We start from the raw sequence: 27,181 nt of genomic DNA, 5'->3' as shown, positions 1-27,181 counted from the left end.
AGTTAATTCATTATAATCAGTAATAAAAATGGGTCACTTACGCTTTATTATGTCAATAGCCAGTGGAGGCTCTTGTAAACACGCTGGGTCAATAGTGACGTTGAGGCCGTCCTCCATCTTATGCAGATTTTTTTCAAAAATGGTTTAGAATAATCCCATCCAGATCAGATTAGTAAAGATAGAAGCTAAAGCATCCGCAGCGTAGCAGCAGACGTGAAGTTGAAAGGAGTGAAAGCGTAGACGACGAAGTTCAGCGCTTAAACGTTTATGAGAGTTTCCTCCATATAAGTAACTGCTGCTCATTCATTCACAGACTGAGGTCACAGCAATTAAAACCACTGCAAGGTCAATGAGACTCAGTGTGTGTGTGTGTGTGTGTGTGTGTTGAACTTTGACAGAGCGCACTGTTTACTACCAATAAATATAAAAGTGTATGAAGAGATAAACATTTTAGTGTCTTGAGTGTAGTACAGTTGACCGTGACTCATATAGACAGACTTCATTATTAGAAACAGTGAGTTAAATGTTAACAATCTGTCAATATATGGGTTTTTTTTTGAGAATTGAGATTTCAGGTGGCTGGTTAAGAAAAAATGAAAAGTTAAGGTGCTAAAAGATATAAAAGGTCAAGAAGCTACACCGTGTTTTGACGCCCTTAGCGACTTTTATCTGCGGCACACTTACTGGACAGTGAGTGACACTGCGGTCATTCACCTTTTCTTGCTGCCAGCTCGTTCCGTTCCTATGGAAGACAATGCCTCGGTTTAATAAGTGCCAAACACTCCACTGAGCTTATCCGCCGCTCAAACGTGTAATGACCGTGAGAAAGTGGACGAGGATCTTGAGTCACGTTTGAACTCTTGTGAAATACACCAGCACTTGTAGTACACATGTAGTTATAGTTTATTTGGCATTAAAGCAGATATCAAAGACACTGGGACAGGACAGTGCAGCTACATTAAACTATAGAACACAGTAACATGAAAACTGTTTTTTTAAGCTCATAAACCAAAGTAGTAATGGAGAAAATTAAAATGCAAATTAAAGCAATTAGGGGTTCAAGGATCATATCAGTGACCCTTTCATTACTGGACAGTCACTCTAACCACTGAGCCCCTTCCAAGTCTCAGAGAAGAATCACACGTAATAGTTATAGTAGATAAATGACATTTATTGTGACAGAACAATTAAAACCTGCATGAATAATTCCATCAATATGATGCTGGTGGTTCATTAAACCCAAGTTCAGTCAGTGAGATCAGTTATGAAACTACGTACAGGCGACCACTCAGTCATTATTTACACATTTGTTTATCACTTCAAAACTCAGCCTCACACTGTGCTGCTGCTGCTGCTGCTGCTGCTTATATGTGTTTCATATAATGAAATGAAACAGGTGACAGAAGAACAGGGAGACGCGTTCATTTCCACATTTGTACATGAAATCCACGTCTATCCTGGTTTAAAGCTCAGTGATGGACTTTGTCTGTAAATGTCTTGACAATAAATCTCGTCATTTAACTGCAAAAACAAATAAGACTTTCAACTTTAGACGAGTGCAAAGTAAAGGACTGATCACAGTAAATAAATATAAATAATATCAACATACATGTAAAGAAAATGTATAAAAGCTTGACAACAAATGACAACCTTACGCAAAGAGAAGCGATTCTAGCGCTTTTAAAGTGGATTTGGTCCTAACATTTCAAACTTAAATTATATCTATCCATCATATAAAACATAAAAAGCAAAAATAATATAAAAGTGTAAACAGAAAGACATTCCAAACCTTTCTTTGTGTAAACTAAACTTTAGAAGTCGTAATTGCACTGTGCTTCATTCTTTCACATCATCCATAACCTTATCTGAGGTTTAGTCATTAATGTTGTAATAAATACTGAGTAAGGGATCGTACGTGATTAATCCATTTACATAAATGCAGAGAATGTGAACATACTGTTCATTGGCTTAGGAAAATAAACATTATTACACACAGTTTTTCATGTGTAAGGATAAAACATTTTAAATGCATTTGGCTCAAAACAAAGAAGATTCCTGAACGAAATTATTATAAATAGTTGTTTTAGTCTTTTTTGACCTCACCATCAAGTGCTTAATTTAGCCCTGAATGTCAACTGAACCATGAATAAAAATCTGCAGACTAACCCTTAAGACATAAGCAACCATTTGAGAGAGTTTTAAGTTAATGTTGCTGATTCTGGCCTGAACAACTTGATTCAAACCTAACTTTGTTGGTCTGCCCCTGCAGGAGATTTAATTCTTCAGCTGGTTTGGTTCACGTTCGCAAACACACTATAAACTTTAGTTTACACTTAAATGTGATCAGAAATATACGGCTCAGTTACTAGTCAGATATGTAGACATGTATGTTCTTGATCACGGAGCATCAGCGGGCTAAAGTTCAGTTGCTATTGTGTTTGCGAGACTTTGCGAGAGAGGAGTTGCAGAGGCATTAAAAACACATTGCTGTGTATGCCGATGATACATTACTTTTTACAAAGCATCCCCAAAAGTCAATGATCACTAATGTGTGTTTTTTGTAGTATTTCTTCACCATTTAAGCAGAACAAAGAACTACGGAAGGAACTTCTGCCAATGGTCGGCCACATTATACAAGAGAAGTTTATATTAAATTACAAGTGTTATGAGTTTTAAAATTTCTTAATTTGCCTTCTAAGAAACAGTGTTTGAATGTACATTGTTTGTTAAATATTTGTTTTGTTCTATTATTATTTTTTTGATGTTTTATGTCTGAGCCCATTCTTTTGTTGCAGAATAACTTATTACTTATTATAAAAAACAACTTAAAAACCCTGTGAGTGTGCAGAACAGCTCCTGTGGAGGTGCTGATGCTCCTAATTTAAGGCATCGTAGTTGCTGAACTCCGTGTGGAAGTATCTGCAACAACAAGGTACAAATCAACAAAGGGCAATGGCACGTCTGTGCAACTCTACAGTGTTCTTGTCATGACCACATACCTGCTATGGTTCACGCTCCACCGTCACAGAGTCTCTCTGACCTTCATCTGAAAGGAAACAGTGATGATAGCAAAACAGTGATTTTCTGATTCAAATTTCAAGCTACATTTAAATGATCTTCACTCATAAAATCCTTGATCAATATTGTAATATATGCCACTTCCTGTATACAATTATGTTCCTTGGTCCGTAAAATATCAGAAAATGTTAATCAGTGTTTATCAAACCTGGAATTGATGATATTCTCCAATGTCTCTAATGTCTTATTTACTCAGTTTGAATTATTTACTTTGTGTATGTCACCACAAAACCAAACAACATTATTGCTGTCTTCTTTTAATGAGCAAACAGGGTTTAAAACACCCTCTGCTGGACAACTTGGTAACTACTTCATACTGTCTGTTGTGCTTCCAGGCTGTATATGATGAACTCAAACAGGTTTCTATGGTTTGACTTGTTGTCAAATGTTATTAAAATCAGGAACTTGTCAATTTGAATCAAATCGTTTGAAGAAGTCAGTATTAATACCCATAACTGAAGATTACACGTAGCAAAGTGACAAAATCAACAACATACCCATTTTCTCTTTGCTGTTGTCAATCACTGTGTGTTGTGTATCACTAGGCACAGCCAGGCTCGTCTCCCCCACATTAACAGGGCTGTGTTTCAAACCACATCAGGGATTAACACAATAGCAACTGAAGAGAAGTAGCTTGAGTTTAAAATGATGTTAAAAAGGAAAACACTTGCCTTTTTCCATTATGCTGGAGGACACTGTTTGCTTGTTCAGGATCTATATGCACCAGTCTGGTAACAAAGGATTGACCATCTCCCAGACTAATAAAATAAAAAGCATTCAAAAGCATAAACACTTTCTTCTTTCTTCACTACATTACAGAGTTTATAACACTTTCAGTGAAGACTCACCTCGAGAAAATGGGAAAAATCCAGTACTTTCCTTCATCTCCAAACACCTCAGCCACATTTCTACTAAAGCCAAGTGAAAACCCATTTTTATCTGGACCATTCGAGAAAGCAGGAGCTCTGAATGCCTCTGAAAATTCAATCGAAACACTTTTAGTTGAGTGGAGGCTTCCAAACGCGCTAATTCAGCTAAATCAAATTTACTTATTCTTACCTATAGTGGTCCTGTTCTTGCCCACAAGCCATAGATGGTAGCTGAGTAGTGACAGGATGCTGATAAAGAACAGAGCCGCCACAAAAAACAAAAACAAGATGTGGAATTTGGCGTGCGTGTCAGGGAGCTGTTTCTACGAAAAAAGAGAGAAAAAAGTGTTGATCTTGTCTCTTTCTATGTCAAAAACAATATTTATTGTCCTCATATCAGGTCATAACTGTACATTATTGAGCTCATTCATTTTACTAACAACACTTTTTGCTATTTCACTATATACTTCACTGTAGGTCTGTAACTAATGAGCTATCACAGGATGAACAATAATAATAATAATAATAATAATAATAATAATAAGACTACAGTGACAACAGCCCTGAATAGTGGTAATTCATATTCAATAATGAATTATATCTTACATTATTTGATTTCTGTATTTTGATTTTTCAAACAGTAGCATGACAAGACAAGAAAAAGGAGGACGTTTTTGTGCTTACTGTCCAGAATTTGATGAAATACTGAACGACTGTGGCACAGATTACGACACAGTAGAGTGACGCGTAGGCCAAGAACAGGATAAAGAACTTATAATTTGAGAATCCAACACAGTTATTCACCCTGAAAGAAAACAGAAACATAAGACAAGCAGTAGGATCTGTCCATATTTAAACACAGCATGCACATTTTCATTTCATGAAGAACTAACAAATTCATAGATTAATGAGAAAATCCTACCACGGGCAGTGATGGTCCATTTTTAGCACGCACCTGCAGCGATGAGAATAAGAAAACATGCCTATAATTACTAAAATATAGCAGATTTATACATGTCATACATTCAGCACAAGATAAAGAAAAAGTTCAACATGTTTAAAAATATTTGTTTCTGTAGCCTAAGATAAAAGGATTTGGATGTTTGGGACTGTTGCCTGTGAAAGCATATTAGCTGGTCAGAGGAACATTTGTTTTAATTCAAGGGGCAGAAACAACGTTGTGTACAAATAAAACTCACATTTCACAGGTTGAGCAGTGATGGCAGCGGTCAGGTTTTATCACCTGGCAGCTGTCACAGTAGCGGACGGCTGTTAAGAGAAGAAACAAAGGCAGATTTATTTAATAACTGTGAACTGTTGCTTTTCCACCACAGTCACAGTCAACTTGTATTGTGAGAATGTTCCTGTGAAACCAAGTGAGGTGAGAGCAGGGCTCTTAATGAGGAGCCAGGTGTTTCCCGTAGAGAGAAGACAACACACCTGAGACCAATTAATCCGTAAACACAGGAAAGACGACGCTGTCTGTGAATGCATCATGGCAATGTGTCTTTTTTTAAAAACACAGGGTCACAACACGATGACAAAGAGGAAGACGATATTTCCATATTATAAGTGTCCTTCCTCCTTTACGAGAGGAAATAGTGACAACAGAAAATAATCTCCGTTGTTAAGGTTGTAGTGTGTAACTTTTAAATAAAAACAAACGACTTAATGTGATGCTGTTGAAGTCGGTCAGTTCCACACGACTCTCACTCTTGGTGTTTAGTTCAGTACTTCCTGTATGATGCCAAACGTGGACGTTCCGTGTGCCTCACCTCCCCCGACTGTGCGCGTATACACAGGTAAGTTCCTCGCCACCTTCTTCAGAATCTCTTGCTGCCGCTCAGCTCGCTCCTCTCTCTCATACAGTTCCTTCTCTGCTCGAGGCAAACAAAACTGACGGGGAGAGCGAAGACAGGGCGAAGACAGGCCATCAGTAACACTTGAACTAGACATAAAAACCAGCATGTTTAAAGTGAGTCTGCATTGTGTTTTTTCTTGGCTTACTGCTTTTGTAGGACTGGCTGGTGTGGACCAGATCGATTTCCAGTACGACCATATGAACATGGTGATGGAGACGTGAAAGAGGACCAAGTAGCTGACTGTTAAAAGACAAAAACCAAAGAAATGTTGTTTTATTGTGAAGCATCTCTGGGATCATTTCTACTGTAAATAATTGACACGAGTCACTTACTTCGTTCTTCATTATTTGGGATTGTATCTACGGGAGGCAGAGAAACAGCAAACATGTAAGAGAGCAGTCATTCATGTCCTAACAATGCATGAGCACACGTTTGGTTAACACCGAACCCTAACCCCATTAGGACCAGCTTTTGGTCTCCATGAGGACTACTGGTCCTGACAAGGTCAGTGTTTATGCTAGAAAAGGTCTTTAAGAGGTAACAACATAATGAAAAACCTATGCAAAAACATAATGCATTCCTGACCCCCTTACCCTAACCTAAACCTAATTCTAGCCCTTACCCTAAAACCAAGACTTAACCCCTCTAAAAAGGCCCTTTTAAGACATGGCGGAACATGAGAAACAGCCAACTATAGGGAGTGAGGACACTTTGGGAAGGTGAGGACAGTTCCTAAGGGGTGAAAGAACATGAGGACCAGCCAAACTGCCCTAATCTTCCCAAAGTGTCCTCATTTAACCAAAATCCAAATCTAACCTGAACCCTTAAACCAAGTCTTAACCCTCAAAAAGCTATTTAAAGAACTTAAGGACCAGCCAATTTGTCCTCAGGGTTTACAATGTTTTCGGTTCTCACAAAGATACCCATACAAGAACAAACAACACACACGTGTGTGCAGCATTCGTAGTGAGGACACTCAGACTTAATGCATTCCCTAGCCCCTTACCCTTACCTTAACCACGCAATTCTAACCCTAAAACAAGTCTTAACCCTTAAAACAGAACATGAGGACCAGCCACAATGTTACCTCTTTTCACTTTTCACGGTCCTCACAATGGTTTACAAGTTTGTTGGTCCTCACAAAGATACCCATACAAGAACACACACACACTTTGTCATTCCATGTGGCAGCAGCCTGGCACAGACAGCAGTGACCCACCCGTGACAGAGCGCTTTGTTAAAGCAGCAGGGATGTCCCTGATGCTGGTACAGTATGTATCATGGGTTTCAGCCTGACACTGGATGTAATGAAAACCTACTGTGAGTGCATGAATGAGCAGCGTCTAACTGCTGAACACACACAGAGAATGCATCCTTTGAATAGCACGTACAATACTTCCTTTACATTAGTTGTTCAGGCTCGTTATGAGTCATATGAATCTAAAACAAATGCATGCATGTACAAATTATATGAGTAAACACAATTGTAAACTTCATTGACTGAAAAAGCAAAAATAACCATTTTGTCCAGTGAATCGTTAAAATGTCAGTATTTTATTTATAAATTATAATTTATAATTAGTTCCTTAAAACTATGAGTAAAACCCTATTTTAACACATATTACAGCCACTGACATTTGGTTAATGACACATTGTGTATAATGTGTACTTGAATTAATATATTATTATGCATTAACAGCTGCATATTACAGACATATTTCAAGACAGCTTCTATTCTGTAAATTAAAATGATTTCTTACTCAGCGTTGCAGTTGACATTATTTGACACAAAAACAGGAACAAAGGATTAGGGGTAAAAAAACAACTAGTTGAATAGTTTATCTATTTTAGTTTTCTGACTGTAGCTTCTTTAATGTGACAACATATGCAACACAATTGAGGATGTTGTCATTGTCTGTGTTCTCTGGCATTTATTAACCAAAAGAATGATCAGTTAATCACAAAAATATAGATTATTCACTGATGAAAATCAACTGTTAATTCAAAAAGAGCTTTAAAATGCTCATTTTTCAAATAAATCTGTAAAATGTATACTCATATTTGCAGTTGCAGATGGTTTAGTATTTTATTAAGTTATTAATCATTTGTTCCCAGACTCTCAAACATACATACTGCTGTCATGAAGACAAAACATTCATTTTAAAAGTAAAACATTGACAATTGAAATGTTTAAACCCAAGTGTTTTATAATATAAATCTAAAGTCCCACCAGATTATCAAACTTGGCAACCCCCTGACAGCAGTAAACAGCAGCTCGTGCTGTATGTGTAATATGTGCCTCACTACGACACACTTCGAACTTAGGAAAATGAGCGCACTTACACACACACAGCTCCACGACATATGCGTAATAAGACCAGCCGACGACCAGGTGAATAAACAGCACAGGTATCCAGTTCACTGCCCGTTTACAACACCTCAGCGCGTGAGAGGGAGCCATCTTTAATCTGCCTGCGGAATACTTTTATCGTCATAAAATAAACCAGTCATTTTAAAGTGAAGGTCTGAGGAAAGTCAAAGTTCCTGACTTTCTACACATGTTCTGTAGATTAAAGTTTAGCTGTCATATGGCTAACTTTAGCAGTAAAAGCTAAAGTTAGCAATAGACTGCGAAAGTTAGCCATACGATAGCTAAATTTAGCCATAGACAGCTAAAGTTAGCCATAGACAGCTAAAGTTAGCCATATGATAGCTAAATTTAGACATAGACTGCTAAAGTTAGCTATATGATAGCTAAAGTTAGCCAAACAACTGAAGTTGATTAAAAATAATATATATTGTTTATTTTACTAAAAGAAAACAATTTTTCATTGTTTTGCGTAACAAAAAACTTTTAAAGTTTTTTTTATTTACCTTAAAGATCAATTTAAAAATGTACAAAATCGAACAATGATTCAAAAATGTTGAAGAATATTTTTATAAATTAATGAAGAAAATTAGCTTGTGTTGACCTTTGACCTCTCCCCAAAGGTGTTCCACACTGGAAGCCTGTGAGAAGTGGGAGGAGCCTCAGCACTTTAACACTCAGCTGGACCAGTGTGTCGACATCACTGTTACCCCGAGCAACATGTCCGTCACCTCACCACCGACGCAGGTGTGCACACACACACACACACACACACAGCTCTGCCCCTCAGAGGCTCCACCCCCAACTTTTCATGCTGCTACATCTGTCCTTGTCCCAGCAGGCACACCCTGGTAGAAGAAATATGAATTATGAGTGATTGATTTGACCTTTTACCTCTGTGCAGTTGACCATACGGGTGCAGAATGTTCCTGCTCTGACCGGCGGCGTCTCCTGCGTGTTTGAGGACCTGAGTGAAAGCAGCGCAGAGGTGATGGAGGACGGTCAGGTTGTGTGTGTGTCACCGTCACTGAGAGAGCTGCCCACACACACACACACACACTCCCCTGGTGAGAGCCACACACACACACACACACACTCGGTGGTGTTGTGGTGCTGACAGCTGATTCGCTAAAGTGTGTGATGATGTAATTACAGGTGAGCAGCGTGTGGTTCAGCTCAGTCTTCGATCCACAGAAACAAAACAGAAATTCATCAGCACCAACTTCATCTACTACAACTGCTCTGTGCTCGACTCGTAAGTCTGGACACTCCTCCTCCTCCTCTCCTTACTGAAACTGTGGCCATTTCTCAATATCTGTACTTGTGCGTACTCCTGTACTTGTGAAAACGTCATCGGCCTCAGTCCAAGTTCTGTTCCAATTCTCAAGTAAGCGAACAGCGAGGACGGTTCTCAAACCTGGAAGTGTTCTCGCTCCGCCCATTTTTACCAAGTATGCATCGGAGGTGACTTAAGCGTACTTGGGATGGCCATGTATCCCAGAATACATTTCGGCGGAACATAGCTGTAGATAATAGAAATATAAATCTGAAATAAATATTTTTTATTTCAGATTTGTCCCGGAACGCTGTTTTAACATCATTTGAGGCATCATTTAAACATCATTGGAAGCGTATATACTTCCCAAGTAAGCAAGTACGTACTTGCTTACTTGAGTATTGAGAAACAGCCTGTATGATTTTAGAACCTTAGCAAAGTGAAGAAGAAGAAATTATGTCTCTGCTGTCTCATGTTACCTCAGAGTCATGTGACCTGTTTGCACTGATGTTCGCTGATGTTAGCATCTGATGTTAGCTGACTTTAGCATCTGCTGTTAGCATCTGATGTTAGCTGACTTTAGAATCTGATGTTAACATCTGATGTGGGCTGACTTTAGCATCTGATGTTAGCATCTAATGTTAGCTGATGTTAGCATCTCATATTAGCAGATGTTAGCATCTGATGTTAGCATTTGATGTTAGCAGATGTTAGCATCTGATGTTAGCAGATGTTAGCTTCTCTCACTCTCTCAATTTTCAAATTCAATTCTCTCTCTCTCTCTCTCTCTCTCTCTCTGTCTCTCCCTCAGGTGTACTTCCTGTGTGAGCAGTGTGTTCCCGTGTCACTGGTGTAAATACCGTCACACCTGCACCAACAACCTGCAGGACTGGTCTTTCCAGGAGGGACGAGTGAGCAACATGGAGGTACACACACGCACATACGCACACCACATGCACACACACACACACAGACACACACACACACACACAGACCCACACACATGTACGCACAAATGGACAACATGACAACCGTCTGCTCTGGCTCTGCTCTATCCCAGCAGTGGAGGCGAGCTTGGAGCCGTGTGTGTGTTGGTGTCTCGTTGTCATGACGACTCACTGATGGTAACAACGTGTGTTTAGTTAATTGGTTAATGTAAGATGAAAAGCTACTTAATTGACATGAAAGCATCCAATCACAGTAATTAATGTTAATTTCCAGGCAGTTAGACTAATGGGGGGGGTCATCATTTCCTGTTTCTCCTTCAAATTAAAGGTCTCCTTCTTCACTGTGATTATAAACTTATCCAACTTTCAACACCACTGAGACATCAGCTGTGTCTCCATTTACGCCCCGCCTCACCACTCCACAGGCTCCTCCCCCTTCCACACAACAGGTGATTCATTTCTGGTGAAATGATAAAGATGTTGATGGTGCCGAAGATGATGATAATGATGATGATGAAGATGTTGACGATGCCGAAGATGATGATAATGATGATGGTGAAGATGATGACAAAGATGATGATAATGATGATAACAGAGATGATGACTATGATGATAATAATGATAGTGAAGATGAAGATATGTCCCATGTCCAGTTGCAGCTATGTTGCTAGGCAACAGTGGGAAATCCCCTGTCGACCAGACCATCTCTTTCAGTTCACTTCCTCGGAAGGAGGCGGGGCTTAACAGCAGAGAGAACATGTTTCCACAGCAACAGCAGTGAAATGGCTGTGTGTGAATGTGGTGGAACTGCCCTTTAATTAAGATTAAACAGGAGGATTTTTAAAGTGGAAAAGTGATGGATGGTTCACGCACACACACACACACACAGAGTCATGGTGGTGTCCGCTGTGCTCTGATCCACTTCCTGTGGAGTTAATGGTCTTCCTGTCACTCAAAAGGTAATTAATTACCGTGGTGACGCTCGTTAATAAAGGTTTCACCTCAGTGAGAGACTGTGTGTGTGTGTGTGTGAATGTGTGAGTGTGTTGCCAGCAGCCCCAGGACGCTCCACAGCCTGGATCTGTCACCAGCTGTCCATTACTGACACACACACACACACACACACACACAGGTATGTGGTCTCCAGTATATTACCTATATATGTATATGTATATGTACTATATATATATATATATATATATATATATATATATATATATATATATATATATATATATATATATATATATATATATAGTATATATAAATGTGTGTGTATATATTTATATTTATATATACACATATATAAGTATATATTATACATAATATATTACATTTATTCATTTCAGACACATATTATACATAAAATATTCAGACTTTTATTTTGAAAAGTGCAAGTTGTGTTTTCATTGTAAATAAATTATCTCTCTCTCCTCCCTCTCTCTTTCTCTCTGTGTCTCTCTCCCCTCTCTCCCCTCTCTCCCCTCGCAGGGTTGTCCTCAGATCCTCCCGACCTCTGACATCCTGGTTCCGGCCGGGATGGTGCGTCCAATCACGCTGCGAGCTCGTAATCTGCCGCAGCCTCAGTCGGGTCAGAAGAATTATGAGTGTGTGTTTAACATCCAGGGCAAAGTTCAGAGGATTCCTGCCGTCCGCTTCAACTCGTCCTGCATTCAGTGTCAGAACACCTCGGTGAGACACCGCGCTACCCAGCATGCACTGTTGCTCCCACTCTACACTCTACTCTACACGCACACACCTTTAAACACTGTGTCTTTGTCTGCTGATCTGATCTGATCTGAACTGGTCTGATCTGGTCTTGTCTTAATCTGGTCTGGGTTTAATCTAGTCTGATCTGGTCTGGTCTGGTTTTAATTTGGTCTGGTCTGATCTGATCAGATTACATCATCGTTCTGTGATGATGTCATATGATGATGTCATCATGATGATCACCACGACAATGTGATTAACATAAAACTGTCAGACAGTCACAGGGAAGCGTTACTGCCACCAAGTGGAGTGAAGTAAAACTCGCAGTCATCTGATGAGTCAGTGCAACACTTAGTGGTGACACACACACACACACACACACACACACACACACACACACAGCCTTGAACGCAGTCATGTGATCGCCTTTTTAGTTTTAAGGCATGTAAAAAAATGCCTTCCACGTACCACGGTCGACACAGTGTAATAAAATCCAGTTTAAATCCACGATATCTACGTCACATGTTCACGTCTTTGTCTGTAACTGTGAGACACTCACTCTCCCACACCAAAGTCCAAATGTCCAAGTTCAAATGTCTTATTTTGTTAATTCGGCATTAAAAGTCCTTGGTTCAGGTTTACCTCAATGACATAAAGTGACCACACGAGGCAGCGGAGAAGCAACAGCTGTGTTTTCACCTCCTTCCTCTTTATACTTTAGTTTTGTATTGAGAGAAATTCAGGAGTGAGTGTGTGAGACTCAGCTTTTTAAATGGAAAATCATCATTCGACACACACACACACACACACACACATGCACACATACACACACACATACTTGCACTCAGTTATGAATATGGTCATTCTTGAGGTTCTGCAGAAAAGATCTTTTGGTTGTTGCTGCACACCACAGCAGGGTTGTCATGGTGGCTTCAGGTCTCCATGGTAACCAATATAAAGCAGAATGGATTCAGAGGTTTTTGTGTGTGTGTGTGTCTCTGCAGTACTGGTATGAGGGCGATGAAGTCGGTGACCTCCCTGTGGACTTTTCCATCGTCTGGGATGGAGACTTCTTCATCGACAAGCCTGCGTCCATGAAAGGTAACGCTGGCTCCGCCCACAATACAATGATTGGTTGGACTCACTGAAGCTGACCGTGTCACTGTGTGTGTGTGTATGTTTGGTCAGCGTTGCTGTACAAGTGCGAGGCTCAGCGCTCCAGCTGCGGTCAGTGTCTCAAAGCGCCTGCTGCGTTCGAGTGCGGCTGGTGTACGGAAACCAGGAGGTGTCTCCTGCAGCAACATTGCCCCGCCCCCGAAGACAACTGGATGTACCACGGTCGACACAACCTGCGCTGTAGCCACCCGCGCATCACCAAGGTGAGAACGCCAAGTCACTTGCTCCTCTCTCCTGACACTTTACCCCTCCCTCCTGACACTTGCTCCTCCCTCCTGACACTTTACCGCTCCCTCCTGACACTTGCCTCCCTCCTGACACTTTACCCCTCCCTCCTGACACTTGCTCCTCCTCCCCCTCCCCTCCTGACACTTGCTCCTCCTTCCTGACACTTTACCCCTCCCTCCTGACACTTGCTCCTCCCTCCTGACACTTTACCCCTCCCCTCCTGACATTTGCTCCTCCCTCCTGACACTGCTCCTCCCTCCCTGACACTTGCTCTTCCCTCCTGACACTTGCTCCTCTCTCCTGACCTTACCCCTCCCTCCTGACACTTTACCCCTCCCTCCTGACATTTGCTCCTCCCTCCTGACACTGCTCCTCCCTTCTGACACGTGCTCCTCCCTCTCAGATCGACCCACTGACGGGGCCTCGTGAGGGCGGGACCCGGGTGACAATTGAGGGGGAGAACCTGGGTCTTCAGGTGAAGGAGATCGCTCATGTGCAGGTGGCCGGCGTCCGCTGTAATCCCGTCCCTTCACAGTATATCAGCGCTGAGAGGTCAGTGAGCGTGTTAGCACGTTAGCATGTTAGTCAGCATGTTGTGAGTGCGTCCTCTTACTGTGTGTGTGTGTGCACAGGATTGTGTGCGACATGGCCGAAGCGCTCCTCCCTCACTCTCCCGGCGGTCCCGTCGAGCTCTGTATCGGCGTCTGCAGCGCTGAGTACCGGACTCTGTCCACGCAGACGTACTCTTTCGTGGTTAGTGTCGCCGTGTTCTTGGAATGTCGTGAGTGGCGTTCGTCGGCTGAATCGTATGTTGACTCTTTCTTCGTTCCAGAGCCCAATCTTCAGCCGCGTTTGGCCGGAGAAGGGTCCCGTCTCCGGGGGAACCAGGTTAAAGGTGACGGGCCGATACCTGGACGCCGGCAGCAGCGTCAGTGTTTTCATCGACAAGGAGGAGTGTTTGTTCGTCAAGTGAGTGGATCCTCCGCGCTCACAGATCAACTCATGAATGCATGAAACACAAATACACGTCGCAGTGAAACACTCCGCTCCTCTGCTTACAGACGGACCAATCGGGAAATAATCTGCATAACTCCCGCCTCCCTGTCAGGCTCTGGCCCCGCCCCCATCCGTCTGATGATCGACAGAGCTGAGGTGACGAGTTTAGAGACCAAATATATTTACACTGAAGACCCGACGATCAGCAGCATCGAACCCAACTGGACCATCCTGAAGTAAATCCTGAGTCAGCTGTCAATCATCATTAACCTGTCATCGTTAACATCAATCAATAATTAATGTGTGTGTGTGTGTGTCTCTGTGTGTGTGTAGTGGTAGTACAGTGATTACAGTAACAGGAACAAACTTGCAGACCATTCAAGAACCCAAAGTCCGAGCAAAGTACGGAGGAGTGGAAACTAGCAATGTAAGCACGAGATGAACACATGAATACATGAACACATGAATACACGTTGGTGTTATAAATTACATATTAGACAAGCACACGTTCTTCCAGTGTTTTGGGGGCGTGTCTCTGTGGAGGGGGTGGGGTGATTAGTCGTAGTGGTTTCAAAGTTGCTGAGTGGAGCTTTAATCTCAGTTGTCTTCTGTGGTCAGTTGTGCTCCATCGTCAATGACAGCACCATGACCTGTTTGGCTCCTGGACTGGTTTACAGTAAACCCCACCCACCAGAGGGGGCACTGCGCCCCGATGAGTTTGGCTTCATCTTTGACCAGGTAAGTGCTTGGTAAAGTAATCGGTTACTCGGGAGGAGGTCAAGCATGAAATTACTTGTTTACCTTCCTGTCCAGGTGTCGGCACTGCTCATCCTAAACTCCACCCCCTTCATGCACTACCCCAACCCGACCTTTGACCCCCTGGGAAACTCTGGAATCCTGGAGGTCAAACCGGGGTCACCCATCATCCTGAAGGTGAGAATGAAAATAGGAAGTGACGAAGAAGAAATGAAAAAGATGAGGAGGAGGTGTGGTCTAACATTGTGTGTGTATGTATGTGTCAGGGTAAGAACTTGGTCCCGCCCACCCCTGGTAACAACCGTCTGAACTACACAGTTCTGATTGGAGAGTCTCCGTGTCAGCTGACTGTGTCAGAGAACCAGCTGCTCTGTGATTCGCCGGATTTGACCGGAGAGCAGCGAGTCATGGTGAGTGCCTTAGCCCCGCCTCTTTCAGAAAAGCATTCACACACGCACACACATTCACGCACACATATGTGCGCCCGAAGTGCCTGAATGACTATCGCCCTGTAGCACTCACACCCATTATTATGAAGTGCTTTGAGCGACTGGTCCTGGCACACATGAAGAACTGCCTCCCACCCACACTGGACCCTTACCAGTTAGCAATAGGAGCACAGAAGATGCAGTCTCCACCGTGCTGCACTGTGTGCTCACACATCTGGACAAAAATAACACTACGCAAGAATGCTGTTCATTGATTTCAGCTCAACTTTCAATACTGTCATCCCCTCCAAGTTAAACACCAAACTTGGAGACCTAGGCTTCAACACTTCCCTCCGCCACTGGATTACGGACTTTCTGACCAACAGACCTCAATTTGTTAGGTCAGGACACTCACACTCAACACAGGCGTACCACAGGGCTGTGTGCTGAGCCCATTCCTCTACTCCCTCTTCACCCACGACTGCAGGCCTGTACATGGATCCAACAACATCGTCAAGTTTGCGGATGGTACAGCGGTGATTGGCCTCATCAGTAACAACGATGAGACAGCCTACAGGGAGGAAGTGAGACATCTGGCCGCTTGGTGCGCTGACAACAACCTGCTCCTTAACACCAGCAAAACAAAGGAGCTCATCGTGGACTTCAGGAGAGAAAGTAGAAACACGAACAACCCCATTCACATCAACAGGATGGCTGTAGAACGTGTTTCCAGCTTTAAGTTCCTGGGGACCCACATCACAGAGGACCTCTCCTGGTCCACCAACACCTCCAGTCTGGTAAAGAAGGCTCATCAACGCCTCTTTTTCCTGAGGATCCTGAAGCGTCACCACCTGTCCTCAGACGTTCTGAGGAATTTCTACCACTTACAGTCTGGTACGGAAACTGCTCCGTCACAGACCGTAAGGCACTACAGAGGGTGGTCAAAACCGCACAGCGCATCACAAGGACTCCACTTCCTGCCATTGAGGACGTTCAGTGGAAACGCTGTCTGCGTCGTGCTCACAGCATCCTCAAAGACTCCTCCCACCCTGCCCATAGACTGTTTATCCCCTTGCACTCCGGCAGACGCCTCAGAAGCCTCCGGACCAGAACCAGCAGACTGAAGAACAGCTTTTTCCCCAGAGCTGTCTGCCTTCTCAACTCTGCTCCCCGATCTCTGTACTCTGCCTCCCTTCCGATCTCTGCCCCCCACTCACCCCCCTGCACAACACTTACACCAGTTACACCCCCTTTAAATTCTGCACACCGAACAATGTATTCTCTTGTTTGTTTATTTATTATGTAGAATGTTCATACCACCTCAATAAGCTATCCGCCTGTAAAATATGTCCATAATCTGTAAAATATTCTGTAAATTAGCATTTATCCATATGTCTCTTAATATACCGTATTCACTGCACCTTATCTGTATATAATAATCTGCACAATATAATTGTATTTATAGCGCTCATTTATATTCATATTTGTTCTTTATATTTATACTTATCCATAGAACAAATCTACTTCTGTACATATATATTCATATTCTGCACTTTCTGCTTGTTGCACTTCTGGTGAGATGCAAACCTCATTTCGTTACCCGAAACTTGTATTTGAGTAATGACAATAAAGTTGAATCTCATCTCATCTCATATTCACACTCACACACTCATTCACACACACACTCTCTCTCTCCCTCTCTCTGTAGATCCTGGTGGGCGGTCTGGAATATTCTCCGGGAACGCTGCACATCTACTCGGACAGTGCGCTGACTCTTCCCGCCATCATTGGCATCGGAGCGGGCGGCGGCGTCCTGCTCATCGCCATCATCGCCGTGCTGATCGCCTACAAGAGGAAGACACGCGACGCAGACCGCACTCTGAAGCGTCTGCAGCTGCAGATGGACAACCTGGAGAGCCGGGTGGCGCTAGAGTGCAAGGAGGGTACGGATTGCTCGACGTTTGAAACGCCACTTTTATCGATGCATTTGAAAATATCTGTGAGTTAACGTACGTTTGTGTGACTCAGCGTTTGCCGAGCTTCAGACCGACATCCAGGAACTGACCAATGATATGGACGGAGTCAAGATTCCCTTCCTGGAATATCGGACCTACACCATGAGAGTCATGTTCCCGGGTATCGAGGAGCACCCGGTGCTGAAGGAGCTGGACGTAGGTTTAACTCATACACACACACACACACACACACAAACAAGCAGAGGGAGGTTAGAGGTCAACAGTACACTGTTGTGTTTCAGTCTCCGGCTAACGTGGAGAAAGCGCTGCGTCTCTTCAGTCAACTGCTCAACAACAAGATGTTCCTGCTCACCTTCATTCACACTCTGGAAGGTCAAAGGTCGTTCTCGATGAGAGACAGAGGGAACGTGGCGTCGCTGCTGATGGCCGCTCTACAGGTGCCTGAACTCTGACCTTTCACAAATGTTCACAAATAATAATATAAAAATGTTTATTATGTTAACTACACATCTATTAACCACTCATAACTGTTGTAATAACTATTTAGTTTCCTATTATCTGGTTAATAGATGTTAGATAATTAATAACTGTTAATAGATGCTTAGTTGTCTTTAATAACTAGTAATAGATGCTTAGTTATCTGTTAATAACTGTTAATAGATGCTTAGTTATCTGTTCATAACTATTAATAGATGCTTAGTTATCTGTTAATAACTCTTATGAGATGCTTAGTTATCTTTTAGTAACTGTTTATAGATGCTTAGTTATCTTTAATAACTGTTATTAAATGCTTAGTTATCTGTTAATAACTGTTATTAGATGCTTAGTTATCTGTTAGTAACTATTAAGTTATCTGTTAATAACTATTAATAGATGCTTAGTTATATGTTAATAACTGTTATTAGATGCTTAGTTATCTGTCAGTAACTGTTAGCTGTGTTAACTGGTGTTCACTAATGAGACGGTGTTGCGTTTAGGGTCGTATGGAATACGCCACCGTGGTGTTGAAACAGCTGCTCGCCGACCTGATCGAGAAGAACCTGGAAAACAGGAACCATCCCAAACTGCTGCTGAGGAGGTCGGTGCCCGCCCCCCATTTATGACATCATCATCATCCACAGTCTTATCATGACGTTTGTGTATTAAGTAAGATGGTGCTGACCTGACCTTTGACCTCTAATATGCAGGACAGAGTCGGTCGCTGAGAAGATGTTGACAAACTGGTTCACATTCCTGCTGCATCGTTTCCTCAAGGTAACTCATCCTCAGCTTCCTTTCCTTCTGTCCTTAAAATGGACCAAGGTCCAGTTACTGAGTGTGTGTGTGTGTGTGTGTGTGTGTGTCAGGAGTGTGCTGGTGAGCCTCTCTTCATGCTCTACTGCGCCATCAAGCAGCAGATGGAGAAAGGACCGATCGACGCCATCACAGGAGAAGCTCGTTATTCACTGAGTGAAGACAAACTGATCAGACAACAGATCGACTATAAACAGCTGGTAACACACACACACACAGTTACAGTCATGATTATTGATGACTGATTATCAGTGGACGGAAATTAAATGTCGCCTCAGTGAATACTGTTATTCTTTTAATCACTGTGTAATGATGAGTGATGGATGTTGCTCCGCCCCCTCAGACACTGATGTGTATCCCTCCGGAGGGCGAGGCGGGAACGGAGGTCCCGGTGAAGGTTTTGAACTGTGACACGGTGACGCAGGTCAAAGACAAACTCCTGGACGCTGTTTACAAAGGAATCCCCTTCTCACAGAGACCACAGGCCGACGACATGGACCTGGGTAACCACGCCCACTACACAATGCCACGCCCACTACATACACACGTCACATCCACTACATACACACGTCATGCCCACTACATACACACATACCTTCATTTTAAAGAGATGTCACCTTCATTATCTTAGTGTGTGTGTGTTTGTGCATCTGTGTGATGTCAGAATGGCGCCAGGGTCGTCTGACCCGGATCATCCTGCAGGACGAAGACGTGACCACAAAGATCGAGAGTGACTGGAAGAGACTGAACACACTGGCTCACTACCAGGTACAAACACACACACTCGCACACACACGCACACACGCACACACACACACACACACAGCTGACTGAGGTGTTGCTCTTTTTTGCTAGGTAACAGACGGCTCTTTGGTGGCGTTGGTCCAGAAGCAGGTTTCTGCATACAACATCGCAAACTCCTTCACCTTCACCAGATCCCTGAGCAGATATGGTACAACACACACCACTCACCCACACACACACACACACACACACACACACACACTCACAGATTTCTGACCTGTGTGTCCTCAGAATCGTTACTTAGGACATCCAGCAGTCCAGACAGTCTGAGGTCCAGAGCTCCGATGATCACACCAGACCAGGAGACAGGTACTACAGGAGTGTGTGCGTGTGCGTGTGCGTGTAGACTGTTTTTGTGTGTGTGTGTAGTGAACTTTTTTCAGACCTGCTGGTGTGTGTGTGTGTGTGTGTGTGTGTGTGTGTGTGTGTGTTTCTTAAACTGTCTTAATCTAATCTTAATCTGTATTTGTTTTAGGAACAAAACTTTTGGCAGCACTGAGTGAAGAACCCACGAGAGCACAGTGATCAACGAGAACCCGAGGCAGCAAGATGGTTTTACCACGAGATCTACCTGGGCCAGACTACTTTGGCGCAGGTAACACACACACACACACACACACACACACACCAGCAGGTCTGAAAAAAGTTCACTACACACACACACAAACACAGTCTAACACACACACACACACACACACACCAGCAGGTCTGAAAAAAGTTCACTACACACACACACAAACACAGTCTAATGCTGCACTTTGGTCCTTCCACCACCAGGGCACACTGCAGAAGTTTGTGGACGACCTGTTTGAGACGGTGTTCAGCACCGCCCACCGCGGCTCTGCCCTTCCATTGGCTATCAAGTACATGTTTGACTTCCTGGACGAGCAGGCGGACAAACGGCAGATCAGCGACCCGGACGTGCGACACACGTGGAAGAGCAACTGGTGAGAGAGTGATGACGATCAGCTGATCCACTGTGATCCACTATGATCCACTGTGACCCACTGTGACGCTGTGTTTTCTGTGTTTTCTGTGTTTCCTGTTTCCTGTGTGCAGTCTCCCTCTCAGGTTCTGGGTCAACGTCATTAAAAACCCTCAGTTTGTCTTCGACATCCATAAAAGCAGCATCACTGACGCGTGTCTGTCCGTCGTTGCTCAAACCTTTATGGACTCGTGTTCTACGTCCGAGCACCGACTCGGAAAAGACTCTCCGTCCAACAAGCTGCTCTACGCTAAAGACATCCCCAACTACAAGAGCTGGGTGGAAAGGTAGCTAACATGCTAACTGCTAACATATATTAAACAGAACTGGGTGGAGAGGTAGCTAACTGCTAACATACAGCAAACAGGTCTGGGTGCTAACATACAGCAAACAGAACTGGGTGGAGAGGTAGCTAACTGCTAACATACAGCAAACAGGTCTGGGTTGAGAGGTAGCTAGCAGCTAACATACAGCTAACAGAGCTGGGTGGACAGGTAGCTAACTGCTAAAATACAGCAAACTGAGCTGGGTGAAGGGGTAGCGAACATGCTAACTGTTCCTTTTTTTAAATGATCATTTTCATTATTAATGAGCCATAACACAATCAATGTGTGTGTGTGTGTGTGTGTCTCAGATACTACAGGGACATTTCAAAAATGTCCAGCATCAGTGATCAGGACATGGACGCTTACCTGGTGGAACAGTCCCGTCTCCATGGCAATGAGTTCAACACACTGAGCGCGCTCAGTGAGCTCTACTTCTACATCAACAAGTACAAGGAGGAGGTGAGGGAGACGGAGCTTCTGCTAGAAGTTTGACATTTGTTTCAGCTGTGATCAATGACAAACAACAACAGCAACAAAGAATGAGGATTACATTATGATGGGTTTAAAACTAGATTAACAGTTTCCAATCCATTGCTCTTTCTTGATTAATTTAGACTGACTGTAGACTGACTGGCTGTCAAATTAGCTGGATGCTAACACACAGTTTCTGATATTGTTGAATGAGCGTTTGGTTCAGAAGTTCGTTCTGGTCAGGACAGTTGACCTGATTAGACCTTGTGGTCCACGTTGGTTCAGGATCAGGACAATTGACCTGATTAGACCTTGTGGTCTGCATTGGTTCAGGATCAGGACAGCTGACCTGATTAAACCTTGTGGTCCACGTTGGTTCTGGATCAGGACAGTTGACCTGATTAAACCTTGTGGTCTGCGTTGATTCTGGATCAGGACAGTTGACCTGATTAAACCTTGTGGTCCGCGTTGGTTCTGGATCAGGACAGTTTACCTGATTAGACCTTGTGGTCCGTGTTGGTTCTGAAATCATGTCCCATGTTTTTCTGTGTCTGTAGATTCTGACGGCGTTGGACCGGGACGGTTACTGTCGCAAACACAAACTGAGGCACAAACTGGAACAAGCCATCAACCTGATGTCTGGGAGCAGCTGAGAGGAGGGGGAGGAGGAGGAGGAGCAGGAGCAGCAGAAGGAGGAGCAGGAGGAGCAGAGGAAGAAGATGACAGGACTGATGGAGAAGTTTTGGGCGGGGAATTCAGGGCATTTTGTTTTTCTGAACTGTTTGAACAGTCAGCTGAACTGATTCATGGTGGACTGAAGTGACTGCCACAGTTCAATCCCTCAGTCATTTATCTATCAGTTGATTGATTGATTGATTGATTGATTAATTGAGTGATTTAGAGAGTTACTGACTGAGACCCCAACTACCTCTGTTTGTTGGTTTTTGGGGCAGGAACTTGTTTTTTTTGGAAACTTTTATCACGTGATTTCAACGTGGAGAAAAAACCCCAAACCTTGATTCATCTGTCGGTTTGATTTAAATCTGCCTGAGGTGTGGACAGGGATCAGAGCTGTGGAAAAACCAGACTAAAGACTGAGACGGGATGTCAGGACCAACTGACGGGACCCCAGGATTCTCAGCCAGGTGTGGAACCTTCTGGAGACTCGGCTGCAGAGTCAAAGGTTGAGGGAACTTTACTGTCAACGCTACAGATGTCTCTATAAGAACATGGTCTGGTCTGGAATGTGAAGAACCTGAGCTAATGATCGGAAAGGCGCAGCAAAACCACAACAAACGTGAGCTTACCTTAAAGATGCGATGAATCTCAACTCAAGAGTTCCAAAGTTTGAGTCATGCCAGAAGTTTCTTACCTCAAAATTATCCGTGTCTGGAGCGATCCAGATTCAGCGTCAGAAGATCAGGTGAATCTTCAACGAAAGAAGAATCTCACGTCGTCAGCTAGAATATCGGACTCTCCTCTGAACATCTTTGTAAAGGATTCATCGGGATTCATGAAGGAGGCAAATTAATTATGTGGGAATACTTTGGATTGTTTGGCCAAGCCTCAGCACGATCCAACATTTTCAACAACTCTCTCTGGACAATCACTCTGTACCACAGCACACTGAGCCCGATGCCTGCTGACCGACCAGTACCTGTGTCCATACACCCGCCTCCTCCTCGTTCCCTTCCCTCCTCATTAATTCTCTTCACCTTTGACCCCGCTCATCATTGGTCAGTCGCGCTGGCCTCTGACTTCCTGTTGCTCAAGAAGTCTCTTGAGTAACATACTGCCCGACCAATCAAGACTGTGGATCTCACCAGAGTTGTGAACAGAAATACATTCCAGCACAGACTCACAGGTTCATGAAGACGCAGGTGGGGCCGCTCATTTTTGGAAGTAAAGACCTCAGTCTTCATTCTCTAGGACCAGGACCACCTGGAACCTGTGGTTTTGGACTCGCACCAGCTGGTGAACTTTGACTCGGGTTGGTGCAGTTTGTTAAACCCACAAAGAGCCATGTTTTACAGCGCCATGCTCACCGAGCCCAGGGGAAAATACTGTGCAGAGCTACAAGCCCAGTGCCATGTAAAGACCGGAACAGACTCGTCAGAACTGGACCGGACTCGGACCAAACAACCCAGAATGGAGTTTTATCTGGACCGGACTCAAGAACTCTTTTAAGACTTGTAGCCATAATGTAAACAAGAAAAAAAAAAAGAAAGGTGATAATAATAATAATAACAATAATGATGATGATGACGATGATAAAGTATAAAAGAAAACAAAAAGATCGGGAAAAAAGAAACTTAAAAAATATTCAACGTGTAATAAGAACTTTGTCGATGTGACAGTTTGGGTTTTTCACGGTTGAACTTGTATAAAACTGAACGTTGTGTTACATCAGAGAGGAAGAACCAAGAGGCGGAGCAACACAGCGGACCCAAACTCCAGAAACAACTCACTGGACCCCAAACTTCAGAACCAACTCACTGGACTCAAAACTCCAGAACCAACTCACTGGACCCCAAACTCCGGAACCAACTCACTGGACTGGATTATTGTGGTTCTGTTTGAAGTATGCTTGGCTCAGCTGGACTCTTTGGTACTTATTAGTTGTGGGTGGAGCTTCAAGTCTGGAGGTTCTGTCTTTTGGGGGTTCAGGGGGTGTTCAGTGTGTGTTTGCTGAGGGTGGAGTCTTTGTTCCGATCAGCTGTTCATCCTCCATCGTGAGGATGAGCCTCAAATTGTTAAAATCTGAAAACATGTTTGACACACACACACACACACACAGCTGCACAATCACAAAAACACATTCCATCTTGATTCATTTCCACAGACTTTGGTTCCACTTCACTAAAAGATAATGGTTTTACAGATTTTAAATCTTTAACTTGTTTGTTGATAAATCAATATTAAGGTGTGATTTTATTATTTATTTAATATTTAAACTTCATATATGATGCATCTGCTACATTTACACCTCCAGTCTGAGCAGACATTTGATTCCACAGGAACAGACGATCACATGACCTCACATCAGCTGTCAAAGAGTGTGGATTATAATTTCTGTTTACAACGTTAACCTCGTGAATAAACTCATAATACATCCCTCAGAAGACAAGTCTGATTGTTAAGTGGCACCAAAAATGAAATCATCAAATGTAACAATCTAATCTGAATCTGGATTAACGATCTGTATCTGTTCACATGTTTTAATTTTGAATCTGGATTAAGGCAGACACTCTTGATCAACAACCGCAATCTGTATTAAAAATCTGTGATCTGGATTAAGTCTGTAGTAAGAATCTGGATCTGGATCAAGACTCTGGAGTAAGAATCTGGATCTGGATTAAGACTCTGGAGTAAGAATCTGGATCTGGATTAAGATTGATAAAATTCTGATTAAGACTCTGGTGTGAAAACCTTCTGAAGCCTCTTTGTCTTTGTGCGATGAATCTAAAGCACCTTTTTTTTCTTAATGTTGTTTCACTGTCGCTTAATTCTTTGGGACCAAAGGGAGGAGGAGCAAGAGGAAGGGTCCAGATTAAAGACTGTTTTTAGAGGATTAATTATAGAACAGGGAGGAAAGCCACTACACACCAATACTACTCTCCCTCCCTCTCTCTCTCTCTCTCCCTCTGTGTGTGTGTGTGTTGTTGTATTTGTGGCTTTATGAGGAGCAAAAATCATTTAATCCTTGAGGAGTGAGGATATTTTGTCTGGTCCTCACATTGTTAAAGGGCTTTTTGGGGGGATAAGACCTGGTTTTAGGGCCAGGTATTTAGTTGTGATAGTTATGGTTAAGGTATGAGTGTCCTCACAAAGAATGCAAAACCAGCGTGTGTGTGTTGTTGGACTCCGCCTTTAGTGTGAAGGAGACAAAGAGGAGGAGCAGGGGAGATAAAGACGTGTGATGATGAAGAACAGTGAGGAGGAGGAGGCTGACGAATAAACAGAAGAACAGAGAGGAGGTCAAATGTCCTCTTAGTATGTGAACATGAGAGGAGGAGGAGGGGGGAGGAGGAGGGAGACGCTGCTGGAATACTGAGAGCAGGAGAGAGGGAGTGGACACAGAATGCTGATGAGGGACAAGAAGACATCGTCCGTCACAGCAAACGAGGGAGGAGGAGACAGGAGAGGAAAGAAGGAGGGGACAGGAGGAGTCTTTCAGTAGTTGGTGTACCACAAAAAAGGACTGAGTGATGGACAAACTAAGAGAAAGAGACACACACACACACACATTCTCCATCGTTGATATATTTATTATATTTTTCTTTTAATTTATTTTTCATGATAACTTTATTTATTGTTGGAGGATGCTTGTGATGTAATGTTTGTACACACACACACACACACACAACCATCAGAGAGTGAAGTATCCAGATTATAATCTCAGGTTCTCCGAACATTTAACGATGTTAATGTAAAAATGGGTTGTGATTTGTCAGAGAAAAATAATCCCAGTGTCATTGCTATGATCAAACTAACTAAAGCACTAGTGTTTAATCCAGTGGTTGCAGTGATGTCACTCTAATCCAACCACTGGAACGGTCTCCGTTTCCATTGATCATGAGATTAAGTGTTAAATGTTGCTCCGCCTTTTGGACTCTCTTTGGATATCTGACCACTCCCTCATTAAGCCCCGCCCACCCCACAGACTCCTGGCTGTCATGTTACCATAGCAACAGTCAATCACTGGACTCGCCTTGGAGTGTGATGTCATTATTGTACCATAATCTGATTATTATTATAATTATTATTATTATTGTTGTTGTTGTTGTTATTGTTGTTATTGAGAGCAGGTGCTGAGAAGCTCCGCCCACACACACCTGGTGTCTTAGTTTATGATGGAGCAGCTCGGGAGGCTTCGCGAGCGCAGTGATGTCCCTTTCATCACAAACCACAAGCATTATTATTTAAATGAGCCGTCGTCATGGTGACAGTGACATCACGGTGCTTGCAGCCTCACGACGTGACGTGACGTGACGTGACGTCGCTGTTCGTCCACTTTGTTTTCATGACATTGTCAGGAAAATCATTCACCATTGCCTTGTTTTTATTTGTTTATTTCTGCTGAGTCATGATGAAGATGATGATGATGATGTAATAGCTTGTGTCTGTTTTGATATCATGACCATTTCCTCTGCTGAGTGTGTATATTTGTGTGATTTCACTAAAGTGTAAACAAACAAACAAACAGTTTTCTGTGGTTCTTCCCGTGAATCACATGATTAAAGGTTAGAGTCTCTGGGAAAAGCGTCACCATGGTGACGATGACTCAATATTTTCCATCATGTAACAAACACTGTGACAGACTAGGCAACAGCAGCTAGCATAATGTTAACATAAAGCAGGGAAAATAAACATTTCCTCATTTATTAACTTTAATGAACCTCAATTGTCTCTAGTGTCTCAGTTGTCTCTACTGTCTCATGTGTCTCAGTTGTCTCTACTGTCTCATGTGTTTCAGTTGTCTCTACTGTCTCATGTGTCTCAGTTGTCTCTACTGCTTCATCAAACCAGTTACTAGTCTTAATGTTATGGTTCATTGGTTTATATGGTCGTCTTAGTGTGTGTGTGTGTGAGTGAGCCACTTTCCCAAATTAATCGTTAATCATAAAATGGT

The 27,181-nt window shown here is 43.0% G+C and overlaps 2 protein-coding genes across 2 annotated transcripts; one reads left to right on the top strand and one right to left on the bottom strand.

Annotated features, from left to right (window-relative positions):
* Positions 1-1,150: 1,150 nt before the first annotated feature.
* LOC122776853 (palmitoyltransferase ZDHHC20-B-like) lies at positions 1,151-8,281 on the bottom strand. The gene is made up of 13 exons (XM_044037602.1): positions 8,153-8,281; positions 6,142-6,168; positions 5,955-6,049; positions 5,723-5,843; positions 5,147-5,216; positions 4,870-4,902; positions 4,632-4,752; positions 4,138-4,270; positions 3,927-4,053; positions 3,750-3,836; positions 3,576-3,658; positions 3,000-3,046; positions 1,151-2,919 (listed from the first exon to the last, which is right to left on the bottom strand). The coding sequence occupies exons 1-12, from the start codon at positions 8,268-8,270 to the stop codon at positions 3,003-3,005; spliced, it is 1,059 nt and encodes a 352-aa protein (XP_043893537.1). The 5' UTR covers positions 8,271-8,281; the 3' UTR covers positions 1,151-2,919; positions 3,000-3,002.
* A 234-nt stretch (positions 8,282-8,515) lies between these two features.
* plxna3 (plexin A3) lies at positions 8,516-26,953 on the top strand. The gene is made up of 31 exons (XM_044037627.1): positions 8,516-8,547; positions 8,801-8,924; positions 9,082-9,244; positions 9,333-9,432; positions 10,265-10,379; positions 11,892-12,092; positions 13,115-13,211; positions 13,299-13,489; positions 13,918-14,066; positions 14,147-14,267; positions 14,347-14,483; positions 14,576-14,746; positions 14,844-14,937; positions 15,129-15,248; positions 15,324-15,443; positions 15,533-15,676; positions 17,403-17,637; positions 17,723-17,865; positions 17,952-18,107; positions 18,648-18,748; positions 18,858-18,924; positions 19,017-19,163; positions 19,307-19,466; positions 19,628-19,731; positions 19,819-19,915; positions 19,999-20,076; positions 20,243-20,283; positions 20,512-20,714; positions 20,827-21,039; positions 21,387-21,537; positions 22,107-26,953. The coding sequence occupies exons 1-31, from the start codon at positions 8,516-8,518 to the stop codon at positions 22,200-22,202; spliced, it is 4,071 nt and encodes a 1,356-aa protein (XP_043893562.1). The 3' UTR covers positions 22,203-26,953.
* Positions 26,954-27,181: the final 228 nt, after the last annotated feature.

Source organism: Solea senegalensis, linkage group LG11 (assembly GCF_019176455.1).
Source record: "Solea senegalensis isolate Sse05_10M linkage group LG11, IFAPA_SoseM_1, whole genome shotgun sequence".
NCBI classification, from domain to species: Eukaryota; Metazoa; Chordata; class Actinopteri; order Pleuronectiformes; family Soleidae; genus Solea; species Solea senegalensis.
Note: the sequence above shows the minus strand (reverse complement) of the source record. Positions and strands in the feature narration are given on the sequence as shown.